This window comes from Tenrec ecaudatus, chromosome 5 (assembly GCF_050624435.1).
Source record: "Tenrec ecaudatus isolate mTenEca1 chromosome 5, mTenEca1.hap1, whole genome shotgun sequence".
In the NCBI taxonomy this organism is placed as follows: Eukaryota; Metazoa; Chordata; class Mammalia; order Afrosoricida; family Tenrecidae; genus Tenrec; species Tenrec ecaudatus.
The window spans coordinates 45,390,148-45,408,505 of record NC_134534.1 but is presented as its reverse complement, the minus strand read 5'-3'; the positions used below and the strand labels follow the sequence as shown (position 1 = coordinate 45,408,505).

The 18,358-nt window shown below is 35.1% G+C and overlaps 1 protein-coding gene and 1 pseudogene across 1 annotated transcript in view; one reads left to right on the top strand and one right to left on the bottom strand.

Annotated features, from left to right (window-relative positions):
- TRIQK (triple QxxK/R motif containing) overlaps positions 1-18,358 on the bottom strand; it is a 74,801-nt gene that overhangs the window by 17,298 nt on the left and 39,145 nt on the right. The window contains exon 4 of the mRNA XM_075549496.1: positions 14,029-14,110. Coding sequence (XP_075405611.1) covers positions 14,029-14,089 — 61 coding nt within the window. The 5' untranslated portion in view covers positions 14,090-14,110. The remainder of the gene's footprint in view (positions 1-14,028; positions 14,111-18,358) is intronic.
- Positions 11,644-11,784, top strand: LOC142449418 (U2 spliceosomal RNA; annotated as a pseudogene).

Sequence of the window (18,358 nt, the reverse complement as noted above, 5' to 3'; positions counted from 1 at the left end):
AAGAAACAAATTGAAAATACATGGGCATACATATACACACATATGTATAAAGACTATTCGTTTCACCTGCCTCCCAGCTCTTAATGGACTGAGTCATCATTTTCTACAGTTAGCAGAGTGTTGTCACAATACCTGAGAGTGGCATTGTAACTAATGTAATAACAGAACATATAACTGATTGTAAGTCATGTTAGTGAAAACAGTATCTCAGCAGAACTTAAAATTTACACATATGATCAAGAGGTTTTTCATATTCTATTTTCCTGAACAATTCATTCATTAAAAATTATTTAGTGGGCGTTTGTTATGTACCAAACAGAATTCAGGTGCTGAGAACACAGAAACCATTCGCTATTGAATGAATTCCAGCGCACTGCAACCCTATGTATGTCAGAATTAAACCCTGTTCTATAAGTTTCCAATGGTTGATGTTTGGGAACTAGAGAAGCAGACCTTTCTTCCATGGCCTGTCTTGAACTCCCGCTCTTCCAGTTAGCAATCAAACAAGTAAGTTATTTGTGTTTCCCAGGGCACTGAGAATACAGTAGGGTGGAAAAAAAAACAAAACCAAACCAAAAACAGGCAAATACCCTGTTTTCCTAAACCAAATAAAATGATACACACTAATAAAATAAAAACTGTGCTTTTTTTTCAAGTGGTACATAGCACTCACACACATAGCAAGGGTCTCCCTGACAGCGTCACTCTATTATCTATTTGAATGAAGTCAGAGGAATCATGTCAGTCAGTATCTGGTGCAAGAAAATTCCAAATATTGGGAATATTTCAAAGATCACAAAATACGAATTCCTGGACAGCCAATATGTCATAGAGGTCAAATAAAACTCAGAAAGAAAGCTTAATCAACCTGGGAGAAAACAAAAGAAAACAATCTAGTTCCTGATGGCACACAGAGTTGTCCAAAAGAGACCCTGTGTTGACCTTCCCATTTCTGAAGACATGGGCTACAATGATAACCTTGAAAAAACCAGATCTCCAGCTTGGTTCCTCACTGTGTTTAGTTTTGGTTCCCCAGAACTAACATATGGTGCAAGAGCTATGTTGGTCCTAAGGGGTGAAGTGGCAATCTCACTCCTCTTCCTCACTAACATGGTAATTGGTAAATCAAGGGCAAGGAGCACTCCTGGGGAGATTTTAGAGTCTCAGTACATCCTGAAAACCCCATGTAGGCACCTGATGAGGATTTTCACAGAACTACTTGTTTCCTAACAGTGGCGAACAAGTTTCAGAAAGCAACTATCACTAACATTTTTAACTTATGATAGAATTTTCTTACTATAGAATGATAAAGCCCTTAGCAAAAGGTCACAATTAGCTAATTAATCTAGCTAATTTCAATTTCTAAGCGTTAATCACAAATGCCCTACGACGCGTTTTGCCTTTACTAGAAGGAAGAGCAAGCAGTATATTTTCACAGGCCTGCTCCAGACATAGATGAGCTCGCAAAGTCGGTACTACAACCTGATTCTCAGAGATTTTACCTGCCGCGATGAACTCTATAGAACATGTGGAAAGTCTCTAAGATTCCTCAGGCATATATTATATGCATGAGGGAGAAGAAAGAATATTTTGTTAAAATTCAAAGATTTCCATATAAACACCATTCATGAAGGTTCACAATTTAGGACATTTTAGAATTGTCTCCAAGAGTAAAAGTCACGACTGTACTTCCCACTCCAGCTACCATTAAAAAAGTAGTATTGACACAGCTTCTTAAATGACAGAATATTCAACTTTAACATTACAAAATGATATCATACTATCGGTTCCTTATATCCAACATATTACTGTACATATTGTACATTCTACAACAAAGAAACAAATGTTTATAAGTGGTCGTAGCAACATTCATTAAAAAGATAAACAATCCAATTGTTTAAAATCAGGATGAGTAAATACTGGAATAACATTAAAATGGAATCCTATAAATAGATATAGAAAATGAATACACTATGTCTGAGGTCATCAGCAAGAATAAAACTCTAAAAATATAATGCTCACCAGCAGAAGCAAGTTGTATAACAAAGTTTAAAAAGTTACTAAACCACTTATTGTTCAATACATACAGAGATAGTAAGTCCATAGAAGAAGTGAACATGAAAAACACAGTAGTGACAACTCCCAGAGGCAGGGAGAGTACTTTAATTGGAAAGGCACCTAACAGGGGATTTTTAAGACACTAGAGGATGTCCAATTTTTAACAAAGATGGGAAATATGACTGTTTATATATTATTGTTTTAAAATATCTACACACAATTTTATCTATATAGGGGAGCTACACATGTGCTTCCATTGAGTGTGACATGGGGGAAATAAAAAGTTCTCTAGTAGGTTCCTGTGCAAGCTACCCGAATCTTCAGCTTATGAATTGACAGTGAGTGGACCCTGACGTGCTTTTAGCTGAGATGTAACAACAAGTCCTAGCGGGTCCCAAAAGAGAGGTGGCAGTCTCTAGGGCTTGGGATCAGTGCCATGTCTACTTCAGCAGATAACAGCTGCTAAGAAACAATGCCTGAATTGCTATCAAGCTCAGGTGACTCGAGCTATGAGACTCAGGTGACCATCTGGCCCAAGCTACCAGTCATGAATTGGGGGTTATCAAATTCAACAAAGCTTAAAATTGGTTGCACCATTTTAGCAACGTTTGTAGAATGGCTCTTTACAATATGCTGGCACCCACGGGAGTAGACTGCTATAACTAGTACAGTGTCCTTAGAGATGGCCTCGACGGACAATGGAGTAAGGACACCCTCCTCCTGAGCCAAGTGTTAGTTATATTATTCCAAACCCGAACCAAACTCATTGCCATTGAATCGTTGCCAACTTACAGTGATCCTGTGGGGCTGAGTAGAACTGCCCCTGTGAGTTTCCTAGACTAAAAGTCAGCACAGAAGTAGGAAAGCCTGTTGTCCTTTTGCAGAGGATGGTGGTTTTGAACTGCTGATCTTATAGGTAGTATAACCTCCTAACCACTATGCCACCAGGACTTCCAGTGCACTTAATCAAAAAATGCATTAGCCATCAAACTAACAGAGATAACATGCACACACACACACACACACACACACAAACACAAAGAAAACCAACTCATTGTCATCGAGTCGATTCCAAGGTAGTGTGACCCTACAGGAATGAGTAGAACTGATCATAGGATTTCTTTTTGGGAGCAGACCTCTCATTTCCTCCTGCAGAGCAGATGGTGGGTTTGAAATGCCTAGTGGGTAAGCACTGAGCTGAGAACCAAAAGGTTGGCAGTGACAAGGGAGAAAGATGATTCTGTTTGTTCCAGTAAGCATGTACAGGTTCAGAAACCTTACGCAGGGTCATTAGCATCCAGAACTGACTAAATGGCTGTGGATTTAGACAGTATTGGGTTAAGAATTGGGCTGCTGATGACAAGGCCCGCCCATTGCCATCGAGTAGATTTCCAATCAGTGTCCCTATACAGGCATTTCTAGGCTTTACATCTTTATGGGAGCAGGAATTTTCATCTATCTCCTGAGAAGCGACTATGGGTTCGAACTGCTTACCTGTGGTTAGCTCTCCAATGCTTACTTGGTAGCACCAGCAGGGCTCCTTCAATGCAATACTAGTTCTACTAAATTTGAAAAACGGAACAGTTTGTGTTCTTTAGCAATAGGAAAAAATGAAGAATTATAGTAATGGACGACAAAATAAATTGGTGCAGGTTAGAGGTAAATTGGTTAAATACTCAGCTAAAGCTTGGCCCTTTGAGTCCACCAGCTGTTTTACAGAAGAAAGGAGTGGCAGCCTGCTTCTGTAATTCCAGCCTTGGCAACACAATGAGGTCCTGCTGCTCTGTCCTCTCCATATAGGGTCTATCATGAGTCTAAAGAGACTCCAAATCAACTTGATAGCATTGAACTGTGTGTGTCTATGTATGGGTTTGTGTTTTCTCTCAATATGTAGAAAATTGCTTATTAATGCATAATGAAGACAGAGAGAAATATGGAATGATATGGAAGATCCATGGGGGAGTTCTAGAGGAATCCATGAAATACCATGAATTATGGTAAAAATATTGATAGAATTTTCATATAAAATATAGCTAGCAATATCAAGAATGTTTTAGAAACCGCAGGATTGAAGAACTTCAGGAAACTAAGATTTTTATGTCATTTAAAAGTGACAAGAAGATCTAGAATGAACATTAGAGAAGTGAGGTCATAAATTACCATTATTATGACCACATTAAGAAGGGAAACCTGCATCTGTATTTCTTTGCTTGCTCTTAGAGTTGAATACCCATTCCCTACACATTCAATTTGCTTATAAAATTGCCATGGTCAATTTTGAAAAATACTTGTTTCCTTCCTCCAGGCTACACTATAAATCGAACTAAAGGATGACTGAGTGGCACTTAAAGAACAGCAATCCTGGCCTTGGTTAAGACATATTTGTGTAGCTGTGGAGAAGGCTGGGGACCCTCTTAGATTCTATACTGTATTATTTTCATTGTCATGGCAGATATCCAATTTGAACTGACTTGAATGGAGATGAGAATGAATGAATTTAATGACTCCCAATTTGGAAAAGGAAAAATAAGGGTTGACTTGGGGGTGGCATGAACTCACATTTGACTCCAAATAATTTTCTCCTATTTCCTTCAATGGCTTTCATTTTTCTTTGGATTCATGGTTATTTCTTACTTGGGTTCACTTTTTTATATAAAATAAAGAAAATAAGGAAACAGATCATATACCTGGGATGGCCCAATCATGCCTATTAAGTCCTAAAAAATCACCTGTCAGGTTTCTTCTAATCAGAGAAGACTATGCTTCACCTCAGAAGCTCTGATGATGCAGTGGTTAATGTGCTTGACTTCTGACAGCAAAGTCAGTTGTTCAAACACAAGTCTCTGCCTGAGAGATAGACATTACAACCTTGGAAACCCTATAGGTAATTCTACTCTGCCTTACAAGGTCATTATGGAATTGACTAAACAGTAATGGACTGAGTTTGGTTATACTTTATCTCATGAAGGCAGTGGTGTTTCTGGGGTGGAATGCAGAACAGATTTAATTCCCATGCAGAACAGATTTAATTCCTGGCCAGTGTACCTTGTGTGGAATTACCATGCATCTGTGTCTTCTTTGTGACCTTAATGGAAAATAGGTTTCAGTGGAGCTTCCATGTTAAGACTGATGAAGAAGAAAGGCCTAGCAATTACTTCTGAAAATCACCAACGAAAATTCTACATCACACAATGGTCCAATCGCTGAAAAATTATGGGAATGGGGAAAGACCAGGCAATGTTTGTTCCACTGTGAATGGGGTTGCCATGCACTGGGGCTGACTCTATAACAATAATAACTTGCTTCACTTAGTATGTGTATAGATTTTATTTTAGGTAACTTTAATGAGCCTAACTACTATGTTCCTGATATTTATTATTGCTGTTTTTGCTAAATATAGATTAAAAATATATTCTAAGCTCATAGAACATAACAATAGCACTTGTTGTTACATGTAAATACTAATGCAATATAGTTTTCCAATTATGATTAGACTTACTCAAGGCAGAGACAGTACCACAAATAACAACCATTTTAATTTACATATACAAAAGTCAATGAAAAGTTATTGTTGCGAGGGTTCTAGCAGGGAATGTGTGCGTTTTTTTCTAAAGAAAATGTGATTAAATATTTCTCTGCAGTCAGTGGATGGCTGGAGGCACATTCTCTCAGCAATACCCCTAGTCTTGTTAGGTTACCTTCCTCCAAAAGCAGGCAATTCAAAACAATGGGTCCCCAAGGGGCATCTAAATTAAAGACAGAGAGGCCAATTCAGAAACAATTGTTTTTTTTTTGGGGGGGGGCAGATTTCAAAGGGATAATTTTAATAGATTTTCTTGAAAGACACAGGATAATCATTGAGGCTTATTACAAAGAAGTTTTAAGAAAAAAGTGAAAACTGCATTGATGAAAAATTCCAGGAAAGTTGTGGTGAGGAAAGAGTTATCCACCCAAACAATCCCCTGTACATTTACCAAATGTAGCAATGGCTGCTCTCTGAGAATTGCATTGGGAAACCTGACCAGGTCTTTCACTACTCAGACCTCTTGTTCACCACACTGAGAACACATTTCAAAGGCATCCAATTGAGTCCTTCCAGGTTGCCCAAACTGTGTTTCTTGTGTGTTATAAATCGAGAAACACAGTATTCTCTAGGTGAAGGGTAGAAGCAGAAACATCTTTAGAAGGGTAAGCCAACCAGATATAGGATAATTGAGAAACAATAGCTTTACATTTTGAAATTTTGTTTAATAAAGATTTCTATAATTTAGTAGCAACATTTTATTACTTACCCTCATATCTAGTAAACTGTATAGTATATAATTTTAAATGCAATATTTTAGAAGGTATTTTTAATTATACACTAACTCCTCACTTATTGATTTTCAAATTATCTAACATTTAACATTCATGAAAATAATATAAAATCAAATAACCTGTTTTATGCATTAATAACCTACCTCTAGCAGCAACAAACAAGATGCAAAATGAGAAGAAGGTGGCTGTGATTATTATGATTATGTGTCAACTTGGCTGGGTCATGGTTTTCAGTGGTTGGGCAGTTATACAATTTGGAATTAAATACTAATGTAATTTTCCAGTTACATCATAATGCATTTTAGCAGGTACATATGAGGTGATTTGTCAATGATGTAATGATGTAGTCATCTTCCATTTTGTGATTTGCTGTGGCCATCCTCTATTTTTGAATAATGATAATTTTCATGTAATGATCTGGTCTTTGGAACCTAACTATGTTGATAGGCGAGGATTAAGTGAAACGTCTAATCAGTAAATATTATCCATGTTTAAATTTCCTTGTTTCTATATTTATTTTAAATATACTTAAAGATAAATATATTTAAGTTTATAATAAATATTTTTTCTATAAAGAACTATAGCTAGATATGAAAGTATGTCTTTAACAAGATTACAAATCCTGTTGTACCTTAAAGTTATCATTTATCTTTTCTCATATTACATTATTTTAGCAAAGAATACAGTGATGTGTATGTTCTATTCAATTCCATGTAAAAACCTATACATAGTGATGAATTATTTCATATTTAAAACAACAGTCACTTATAACTATGCCACGGTTTTCCTCAAGAGTTTCTTTGGTTTAATAAAAGAAAAGACTGTGTAACTGCTTTTGGCTATTCCATTTTCAATACCCTAGCCTTGCCCAGAAACAAGGCTGCATCTTTGCCCTCGGTTGATATTGCTGCCCAAGCTCATTATCATTTAAATATCTGATTATTGTTTTATAAATGTTCATCTTTCAGAAGCTCACATTGCTTTTCCTCTCCAGAGTAGACTTTACCCGATCCACACTCATTATCATCATGTGGCAGGGCTGCTCTTCCTCTGCCTTGGCTGCTTTAAAAATTAATGCGCTGTTATTTTTTGAATACTGCATAAGCTGCTTATGAGTACATTATGCTATCAAGCAAGCACATGCAGAAAAGCTTCCTAAACTGTTATTCTCTCAATGAAAATACAGCTGGTTCTGCTTCAAAGGCACATCTTTTCACCTGCAAATGGACTTGCTCCTACACTTATTCCTCAATTCATTGTCTTTTATTTGTGTCTGGAAATCTTTAATTGCCTTTAATTAGGAAAAAAGTAAATTCATTGCTTTAATCTTGCAAATACATTCCATCATAATTCTGTCTTGGATGAATACTAAGTTCTATTCAATGTCTGATCTCTATAACAAAGATATATAATTTATTGTCCATTTATATAGACCACACCAATCAAGATACAATAGGAAAGCAAAGAGATAAGAGTCAAAATATTTGAAAAGAAAAACCTGCAATTGAAATTTAATTAGTTGTGAATTATTGAAAGATGAGTTACTTACAGCATGCCAAAATACTTAGTAATAACAAATTCGCTAATCAACAATAAAAACTTCTATATTTCTTTTAACAGTTGTAGAGTGACTTCTCATCAAATCCTTAAAATCCCTTCTCTCCTCTTTAAAAAACAAGACTTGGAATCTTACTATTATTGCATTCCCAAAATACAAGTAAAAAAACCCATCGATATAATTTGGCATATAAATTATATTTCCAATTGTCTTGCTAATATGATTTTTATCGCCATTTTGCAAATTAGAAATGATCATGGAAATTCATTGCAAAACCAAGGATCTGTAGTCTTACTATGGAGCCGGACAGCACACTCCTAGCCACTGTAATAAACAAATAGTCTCCAGTAGTTAATCTGCAATTTGATAGCTATAAGATGAGAAAAATAAAAAAATTGCATGGTCAAAGGCAAATAACTAATCAAAACATTGATCATCAAATGGATACAAAGGCAATTATTACAAAACCAGAAGCACACACACAAAAACACTGAGACAGTGGAGTACCATGAGCATATTATATATTAATGTTTATCTAATCATATAAGATTGTCATCTATTTCTTTAAAGAATATAAAAGATTATCAAAACTAAATTGGAAAAAATATTTTTCTCAAAATCATCATCAGAGATGTGAAAAATAAAATTGGACAGAAATTCTTCCTGCCAGAATGTCCTAAACAAATATATATCTATATCTATCTATCTATACATATATATATGCAGGAAGTGTAAATATCTACTTCAGACCCTGTTACGGCCTAGCAGCCTGTAGTTTATTTCTCATAGGAGAAGCCTATTTCTCCCATACTCAGAGTCTGGAACAGCGACGAGGGGGTCCTGCTGTCCCTCTCCTCCCCCAGTGTCTTTTTATGGTTTGTTCGGTTCATTGTAGATGCTATCTTTATGTGTATATCTCAGTTTCACTTCCTTTGTCATGCTGGCCTGGTATATGCCTGGCAAATAAAAGCCCAAATTCAATCAATCCTTTTAATGTCTAGAACCAGACATTATTTGACCACTCAGCACTGTATCTAGGACTACCAGGATATCAATTGGAACAAGGGGGCTTGAGTGAGGTCTTTTCTCTTCTTGCATCTGAACATTTTAAGTAAGGAAAAAATGTTCAGTGAAACCATTCAAAGGACTTTCCATTCTTGAACAAATATGATACGTTCACCTTAGAGACCACAAAGTAGACTTATTCATGGTGATTGCATGAGTGTCAGAGTAGAACTGTGCTGTAAAGGGTTAAAAGCAGCTGATTTGGGGGGAGCATATTGCCAGTCATTTCTTAGGAGTTGCTTGTGGGTAAACTTGAACTTCCAGACTCTTTTAATAAGCAGTAAAACACATTAACCATTCACACCAGGTATTGATTCTTCTCCAGACAACCTACAACCACAGAGTAGATTGTGACTCAAAGGGATTCTAGACAGGGTTTCTGAGGATGTCAATCTTAATGGGATCAAACAGCCTCATCTTTTACCTGAGGCGAAGCTGGTGGGTTTGAACCACAGACCTTGAAGTTAACTCTATTAGCTTACCCAAGTACCTACAGGGGTGCTTTGGGAAGGGGTTTGTGGTGGAGCCCAGCCTATAAATATTACACACACACACATGCGCACACACAATTACAAAAAATCACACTATATCAATCAATCTCATTGAAGGTCTACCTCTGTTTCACTGCCCTTCCACTTTACCAAACATATGTCCTTCGTTGGGGACTGATCTCTCCTGAATATGTATCCAAAGTTTGAAAGACAAAGTCTTTCCATCATTACCTCTAAGGAGCACTCTAGCCAGACTTCTTCAAGGACAGATCGGTTTGTCCTTTCAGCAGTCCAGGGGACTTTCAATATTCTTCTCCAGCACCACATTCAAATGCATCTATTCTTCTGTGTTCTCCCTTGTTCAATGTCCAACTTTCACAGGCAGAAGATGCAGTAGAGAATATCAAAGCTTGGGCCAGGTCCACCTGAGTCCACAAAATAATATTCTTGCTCTTTAATACTCCACAGAGATCTTATGCAGCAGATTTACCTAATGCAATAGGTCTTTTGATCGCTTGACTTCTGCTTCCATGAGCATAGATTATGGTTCCAAGCAAGGCAAAGTCCTTGACAACTGCAACCTTTCTCCATGTATCACGCTGTTACCTACTAGTCCATTGAGAGGATTGAGGTCTTCCTAACATTGAATTGAATTCATACTGAAGGCTACAACCCTTGATCTTCACCAGCAAGTGCTTCAAGTCCTCCTCACTTTCAGCATGCACAAGGTCGTGTCATCTGCATACCATAGATGTAATAAGACTTCCTCCAATCCTGATGCCACACACTTCTTTATATAATCTAGCACCTCCGGTTATTTGCTCAGCATACAGAGTGAACAAATATGGTGAGAGAATACAACCCTGATGCATACCTTTCCTGAATTTAAACCAAGCAGTATTCCCTTGTTCTATTTTCACAATGAAGAAATATCACAAGTAAAAACTACAATAGAAAATTATAGAAAAATAACCCTATGTATCATTTACAGTAAATAATATATGAAGTTTCCTTGATTGAAAATAGATTCTTGGTATTGTGAAAGATGGCAACAGTAAACTCAAACCCAAACACCGTATATACTCGAGTATAAGCCGAGGTTTTTTTCAAAAAAGTTTTTATGCTGAAAAGCCCCCCAGTTTTTTGTGGTAAAATTAGGTGCCTTGGCTTATACTCGAATATATACAGTACTGCCATTCTGACTCATAGCAAATCTATAAAGAAAAAGTTTTCTTAGACTGTGAATCTTTATGGGAGCAGGGCATCTGATCTTTCTCCTGAGGAGCTGCTGGTAGGTTTGAACTCTTGACCTTGCCATTAACAGTCCAATGCCTAAACCAGAGCATGCCACCAGAGCTCCTTAGGTGAAAGAAGTGGTAAAATTATCATCATACTGTAAAAGAGACAGGTGTCTTATATTTCTCACAATTATACTACTAATATAAAACAAAGGATGCTAAGAAAAATATTAATAAGAATTTTATAAAAACATTAATAGGAAAGAGAAAACAATAAAATAGAGTTATAAATATCCACAGTTCAAGTTGCCTGGAGAAAGATGGGACTATGTGCTACTGGAGAGATTTAGTCTTGAAAACCAGAGAGAGGAGTTAGTTCTATATTTGTGCATAGCGCTATGAGTGAGAATGTACTTGATTGCAGTAAGCAGGTTTTATATTTATTATATAAGGAAATAGACATAAATAATTTGTTGTAATTTCAAACAATTTACCTACCAAATGCAAATGCTTTCTGGTTTTAAATATTTATAACAACAATTAAAAAAATACCTCAATTATGTTAAAATTTATTAATTTACCTTTTCCCCCAATTTTTAAAATACTTCCTCACTCATTAATACATAATGCTAGTCAATATTAAACCATCTATTTTTCAAACATTAATTATTAAAATTATTGAGTCCAAACAAATTTATTTACCATATTAAAAAAAATCTGCTATTTACAACCTCCTGGGGATGGCACTGGAATCCCTAGCTCTTGCTGTTTTGACATCATTCTGTGAACACTTATGGGGGCGTGGGGGGGGGTATGTGCCTAGCATAGGTCCATGCATCTCAACCTGCAATGCAAAGACAAATAAAACTCAAGGTACAAAAACAAAAGATACGATTCATTAAAAAATTAAGTTCTAATTGCTTCTCGGCCTTTTAGGTAAGATCAAGTGTAGTATCTGTTCTTACCAGTTTAAAAAATCCGTTCTTATGACTAATTAAGTTCTGGTGGCACAGAGGGTCAGGCTTGCGAATCGAAAGGTCATCTATTTGAATCCACTGGTCTCCCAAGCAGAAAGGTGGGGCAGCCATGGAAACCCTAGGGGCATGCCCAGTCTGCCCTGGCAGGTTACTGAGTCAGAATTGACTCCAGGGCAGCTATTGAAGAGATAGCAAAATCAAAGTTCATAGGCAGCTAACTAATACATAGAAAGGATTTCCAATTTTTTTTAAAAAAAGGATTAGTATCTAATATACAAAAAAGTATTTTGAAAACATAAAATGGTATTGAGGCAAACTGACCAAAGTGAGACCAGTTTGTTGCCTGTTGAATGACCTGCCTCCTTAAAAAAAAAAAAAAAAGAATCCATTGTTATGAAGTCAGTTTTGACTCGCAGTGGAACAAAATGTTAAGCACTGTACTACGTACAAGAAGCCTGGAAGTCCCGTCCAGAAAACCCTGTGAATCAGTCCTATTTTGTAACTTACGAGGTTGTCATGATTTCCTCTCAGAGCAAAACTCTTTCACAAATCTCAGCTTTTCTTAGTTTCATACTTTAATGTCTAAAGCACTATATTGCAGTTCACTACGCACTGCAAGACCATTCTACAATAATGTAAGTAGTGCAGGGAAATGAAATGATTCTATATCTATAAGGTGTTTTCTGTCACAGTGTTAGTCTATTTGATTTTCACCTGAGCAAAGAATATTGCCAAAAAAAGAGAGAATTTTATAGGAGTCATTAATCATGATCATTTTTGGACATAGTTGAAAGAGAAAAACTCTGTGGAAGATAAATAGTATACAATGATGTTAAAATCATCATTCAAAATAGAATGAGGTTTTGCCAAAATAGAATTACCATAGAAAAAGTATATAAATAAGTGTGATTTCATAGCAGGGAAACAATGTACTCATAAGTATATATATAAAGCCACTACTCTTTATACAATAATACAAACAATTTAAAAATCATGTTATAATTATATGTATATGTGTATGTTGTCCAGGTATACTGGCAAAAAATTAGTAGATAACCCTGCCCCTGTTAGGACTCAATCTAAAACACGCAAGCTCCCTGTTATGTCTCCAAGGTCAATGAGTAGATTTTTTTTCCCATCCACCATTTTATTAAAGTAGAAGCTCTTCAAGCATGCTAGCTGTATGAATCTCCCTATCATCCCCAAAGCCATACATCGAATCTCCAAGCCTTCACTATGACCTCTGGATAGTTTTTTCACTTTTCTAAGATAAGCTCAACTCCCCATTTAAAAGGAAGTATGTTCTGTTGGTTCATATATTTTAAGAAATAAGTTTGAGATTATTAAATTATTGCCATGATGGTCAATTATTGCCACTGAGGGTCAAAATAAAAAAAACCCTTAAAAGTATTTATGTGGATAAACCATTTATTAAATGATTACATTAAGAATATTGAACACTAAAAAGCAGGCTTAAAAAGAAAAATAATAAAATTTAGTTTGGAATTAAATAAGTAAAAATTACAAAGGCTTAAAAAAATCACATGAACTATATTTCTTCATTAATCATTAGGAGACTGTATTTGTACAACTATTCTTTTTCACCCATAGGTAGCAAAAGACAGTGAAGCAATCAAAATGAGAAACCAGCTCAATGAAATGTTAGCCCTCATGGACCACACAACCTCTTAAGACACTGAGACAGGTGATGCTGCCCGGGGCACAACAAAGGGTTCCACATAGAATGGAAGAAAAAGAACAAAACTCAAGAGAGACTAGAGGAACCCTAAGACTAGAGACAACTGCCCTAAGAGAAATTCTCTGGACGTAAGATTGAAGCTATTCTGCAGGTCACCTTTCATCCAAATGCCAGGTGGGCTTAGAAAACAAACTATATGGCGGTAGTCATGTGCTTCTTTAAACACTGAATTCTCACATTGAATATGTGAGACCAAACAGTCAACACTTACTCAAAAGCATATACAAGAAAGCAAGAAGGGGAAGGAAAGAAAGTTAGATGGAAACGGAATGAAACTAATAAGAATGTTGACACATATTATATTATAATATGTATTATAACCAAGTATTATAAACAAGGGCATGGAGCAATTTTGAAAAAAAATTGTTAAAAGGAAGGCAAGTTTGATGAGTAAACTTTCATCTAAAACAAAATAAAATATTATTTTTAAAACTATAAAGTTCTTTTTCATTTATGTCTGTGTATCATATGCATTAGACAGCTTATTTTCTTAGTATCAATGCATAATTGTTTTTTTTCTTTATCTTAATTCACAGGAATATATCAGAGGGAATTCTCAGCTTACCAATTTGCTTTCTGTATTGATCCACAGGAAGTTTTATATTAGAGGCATCTTTTCTACCCATCTTTGATCTCCAAAATGCCTTCTGAAAAGAAAGAAAATAATCACAATGAGATTTTTAAGAGTTAAAGGACTATTTATGAGCTTCAGAAATAATTCATTCCATAAAATTAATTTGTGAAGAAAGGGTTAAAAATGCCACTGATTTATTCCCATGAGCTATAGTGAAGAATATAAATTACAAATAATTTATCAGGGATAAACAATTGCTGGTAATTAAATTTCCACAATATTTGTTCTTGGTAACATTCATCTTACCAAGTACTAATAATCCTCAATTAAACCATACTGTTAGGAAACATTATCTATACGTGAAATCACATTTATTCAGATGAACTGAGGCTACAGAGGTGTTCTTAGCAGCATGTTTCTTTCCAAAAATCTACTATCCTATACAGAAAAGAAAAGTTAAAGTTTGAATCCCCAGTATTTCCATTATTTTAAAATGCATAATATATATTATCAAGGTATATGAATGAGAGTTATAGATCTACCCCTTTTGTTAACAGTAGAGAAAAGTAACATTTAGTACTGTACTAAGTGTGTTTGATCCTTGAATAATTCAAGGCTTAAATGTGTTGACCCACTGCACCTCGAATTTTTGACACCCCTAACCATCACTACTAATAGCTGTACTATAGATAAGAAGTTTACTGATAACATGAACATGAACAGTGGATTCACACATATTTTGCCTAACATATGAGATGGCTTTAAAACGTGCATGGGAAATGATATCAAGGTCATGGAATTTTCCTGTGAACATGGTGTAGCCCTCTTGTATGCAATGTATACTGTATCCATAAAAGGTTGTATTTTCAATATGAGATAAAATGACATTTCTCAAAAGACATTTTAAATAATCTGAGTAAAAGTGAACCCAAGCAGTTCAAACCCATGTTGTTCAAAGGTCAACTGTACTATGCTCATTATATTATATATAGTTCGATTCAGTGCTAAACATATCCTTCAAATCCCATGATTCATGAAAAAAATGCTCTTCTTGAAAATATACACATTAAAACATATACAAAATCAATAGCTTCTACAAAAGTTCTTCACAAAAATTCAAATAAATTTATTCCTTCCACAGGTAAAACTATTTCTCCAGCCCCAATTCCAACAGGTAATCGTGGGCTATGACTAGCTTCAATCAAGAGAATGTAAATGTTCTTCTTGTTGGCCCTGAGGGGTTTATCTCTCCTGGATTCCCTGTGTTTCGGGCTCTTATTTGTAGCAGTGCTCATGTTCTGGTCTAATCCTATTTGTAATGTAGAATTGAGGTCACGATAATGGGGGGAAGGAAGCATTAAAGAACTCAGGGCCAGGGAGACATTAGCACATACAGCCCCAATTTCTAATAAGACTGCTATTTGCTATTTGCAAAGAGAATAGAGATATCAGGAGGATTAGAAGAAGGTGGGATGAGAAGGGGGAGTCCATTACAAGGATCAACATATAACCCCTTCCCAGGGGGATGAATAACAGATGTAAGACATGAAAATAATAATCTATAGGTTATCCAGGTTCATGAGGAGGACAGGGGAAAATGAGAGGCTAATATTAAGGGCTAAAGTAGAAAAAATGCTTTGATAATGATGATGGCAGTGTACGTGCAAATTGTGCTTGACACAATGGATGAGCATATGGATTGTGAGAAGAGATGTGAGAGTCCCCAATAAAAGTACTTAATTTAAAAAAACAGAGAATGTAAGTAAGTTGTTACTTGAAACACTTAGAAAACTGTGTGTTTGTGAATGTACTCATTGATAATGACCCCTAGAGTAGCTTTGAAGATCATGTGCTAAGACAGAGTCTAAAGCAGTCTGCACAAAGTGCCCAGCCCACTGGCGGCGAGTGGATTCCGACTCTCCGTCACTCTATATAGAGTTGGTATGGTAGTTGTTATGTAGCTGAGCTGCACTGGAAGGTCAGCAGTTTGAAATAACCAGTTGCTCTATGGGAGAAAGACAAACTTTCTACCCCCATAAGTATAGTATTATACGCCCACGGAGGCAGTTCTACTCTGCCCTAGAGGGTCGCTATGAATCAAAATTTACCTAATGGCAGTACGTAAGGCTGTACATTTTTTTCTAATCATAGTAATCTTCAGATTTAATAATAATAATATAGTAATATCTGAGAATGAACAAAATAAAACAGGAAGCCAAATAAATTAAATATTTGTGTTTTAAAAACTACAGTTATTATTTTTAAAATAGTACATTCTAAAATTTTAGACATGAAACCAAGTTGCATCCTGAATTTCCATATTCTCACTTGTTACAATTCAGAGTATTAAAAATAATTCTGTCACAGCAAGCAACAAAAAATGGCAATAGACATATTATAATTTATTCATATACCAATTCTATTTGCATAGTGTTTTGCATTTATTAGTTGTGAAAAGGAATCGAGTTATTTTAATCTTGATTTTATGGGACTAAGAAAGATATCACTACATTTTAATAAAGGTGTTAATTGAAATAAATAAACACGCAAGACATCATTCCCTCTACAGCTGAGTTTTGTACACTGACGTTCTGAAATATGCCTTCAGTTTTCAATAGAAAATTATTACAGTTATCTGCTGAATTGGTCTCTCACTATGCTTCCCAAAATTCCTTCCTGGTTATTTAAACTAATATCACAACAGGAATAACACTTTAGAGGCCAATATTTCATTCATATATTCATTAACTGTAGAAAATAAGAGAGAGGTTAATAAGTAGTATATTTTCAGCAAAGTAAAATATATAACTGTGTTAAAATATACTTTGAATAAATTAAATTTCAGAATAAAGGTTAAAAGACCTAAATTTTTATAAGGACCTAACTTCTCTGAACAGACACATCATATATATATAGTAATCTATGGATATAATAATTTTATAATAATTGGAACCAAGAAGTACATTAAAGAACTGCTTTTAAATACTGCTTCTAATTATGTAATGAATGCGAATAGTTACTGTTGGCAAAAATTAAACTTATTTTTGTCTTTGAAAGTATTATGTTATAATCTTTAAGCAAAATACTATCTTACCAAATGATGAAAAAAAAATGATAGAAAATGCTATCACTTATATTTTACTAGCTGCAACACACATAGCAATGTTTAAAATATTGTACATTACTAAGAAAGGCACACTGAGGCTATTTCCCCACTCATCTGTGTGGTGCACTCTGTCAATGCCTCAGCTATCTAGAACCTTCTAAGATGCTCTGACTTCTCTTTGTTCTTCAAAGACTTGCAGTAATCATCATTCATTTCTACTGCTTTGAAGGTTAGATAGCAAATACTCAAGAAATCCAGGGAGACATTAGTACATAAAGCCGCAATTTCTAATAAGACAGTTATTTGCATACACGATCAGCCACAATTTAAAATGTGTTGTGATAGATGCGGAAAGGGAATAACAGATTTATATTAGCATGTACAATACCAAGATTGTTTTCACAATTTAATTCCTTGGAGTCTCTGGCTCATCATCTTATTTTATATTGAATATTGCATTCCCTGAGGAAGTTACTTATTCTGAGATCTAGCTAAACTAAAATATGGATTTATAAGATAATATTTATTATTTATGAATTTTGCTGTAGGAAAAATTTCAGATGAAATCATCATAAAGTTTTAAACACACTGAGAACACGATACATATTCAAAGAAAACGAAAAAATATTTAAATTAGTAATGGAATCATGGATAATTTACATTATTCAAATTAAGTACATATTATTTGGGACATTTAAGATTCAAAATCATCTACATTCTTCCAGCAGGTATTCTTAACATGAAGTTGGCACAGCCATGTTGCCATGTTTCTTTTTAACAATGATATATGACCTTTAAAAACAAACAAAAGCAGTATTATATTCAATTACATTTCCACCAAGTTGTTTTATTGCTCATTTATACTTTTTTAAATGAAATCCAGAAAGAACTAGTAAAGAAATCAGAAACTTGAAGCTTTCACATATGTCTCTGCTTCCAGAAAAAGCATTATATCCAGACTGTGACATTTAAATACATATCAAAACACAGGTTATTAAAAAATTTCAACCCATGACCACAGAAAAAATAGTCATCTCAATTTTTAAAGCTAAAAACAAAGATTGAGAGAAAACTTTTACCTAAGTATGAAGTTGCAATTATACTACAGCGAATGCTTACATGATAGCACTACTCATAACTTCAATTACACTGCTTTACTCAGTAGAAAGCAAGTAATTTAACAAAAGAATGTTAGTCTTGTTTGCTCATTTATCT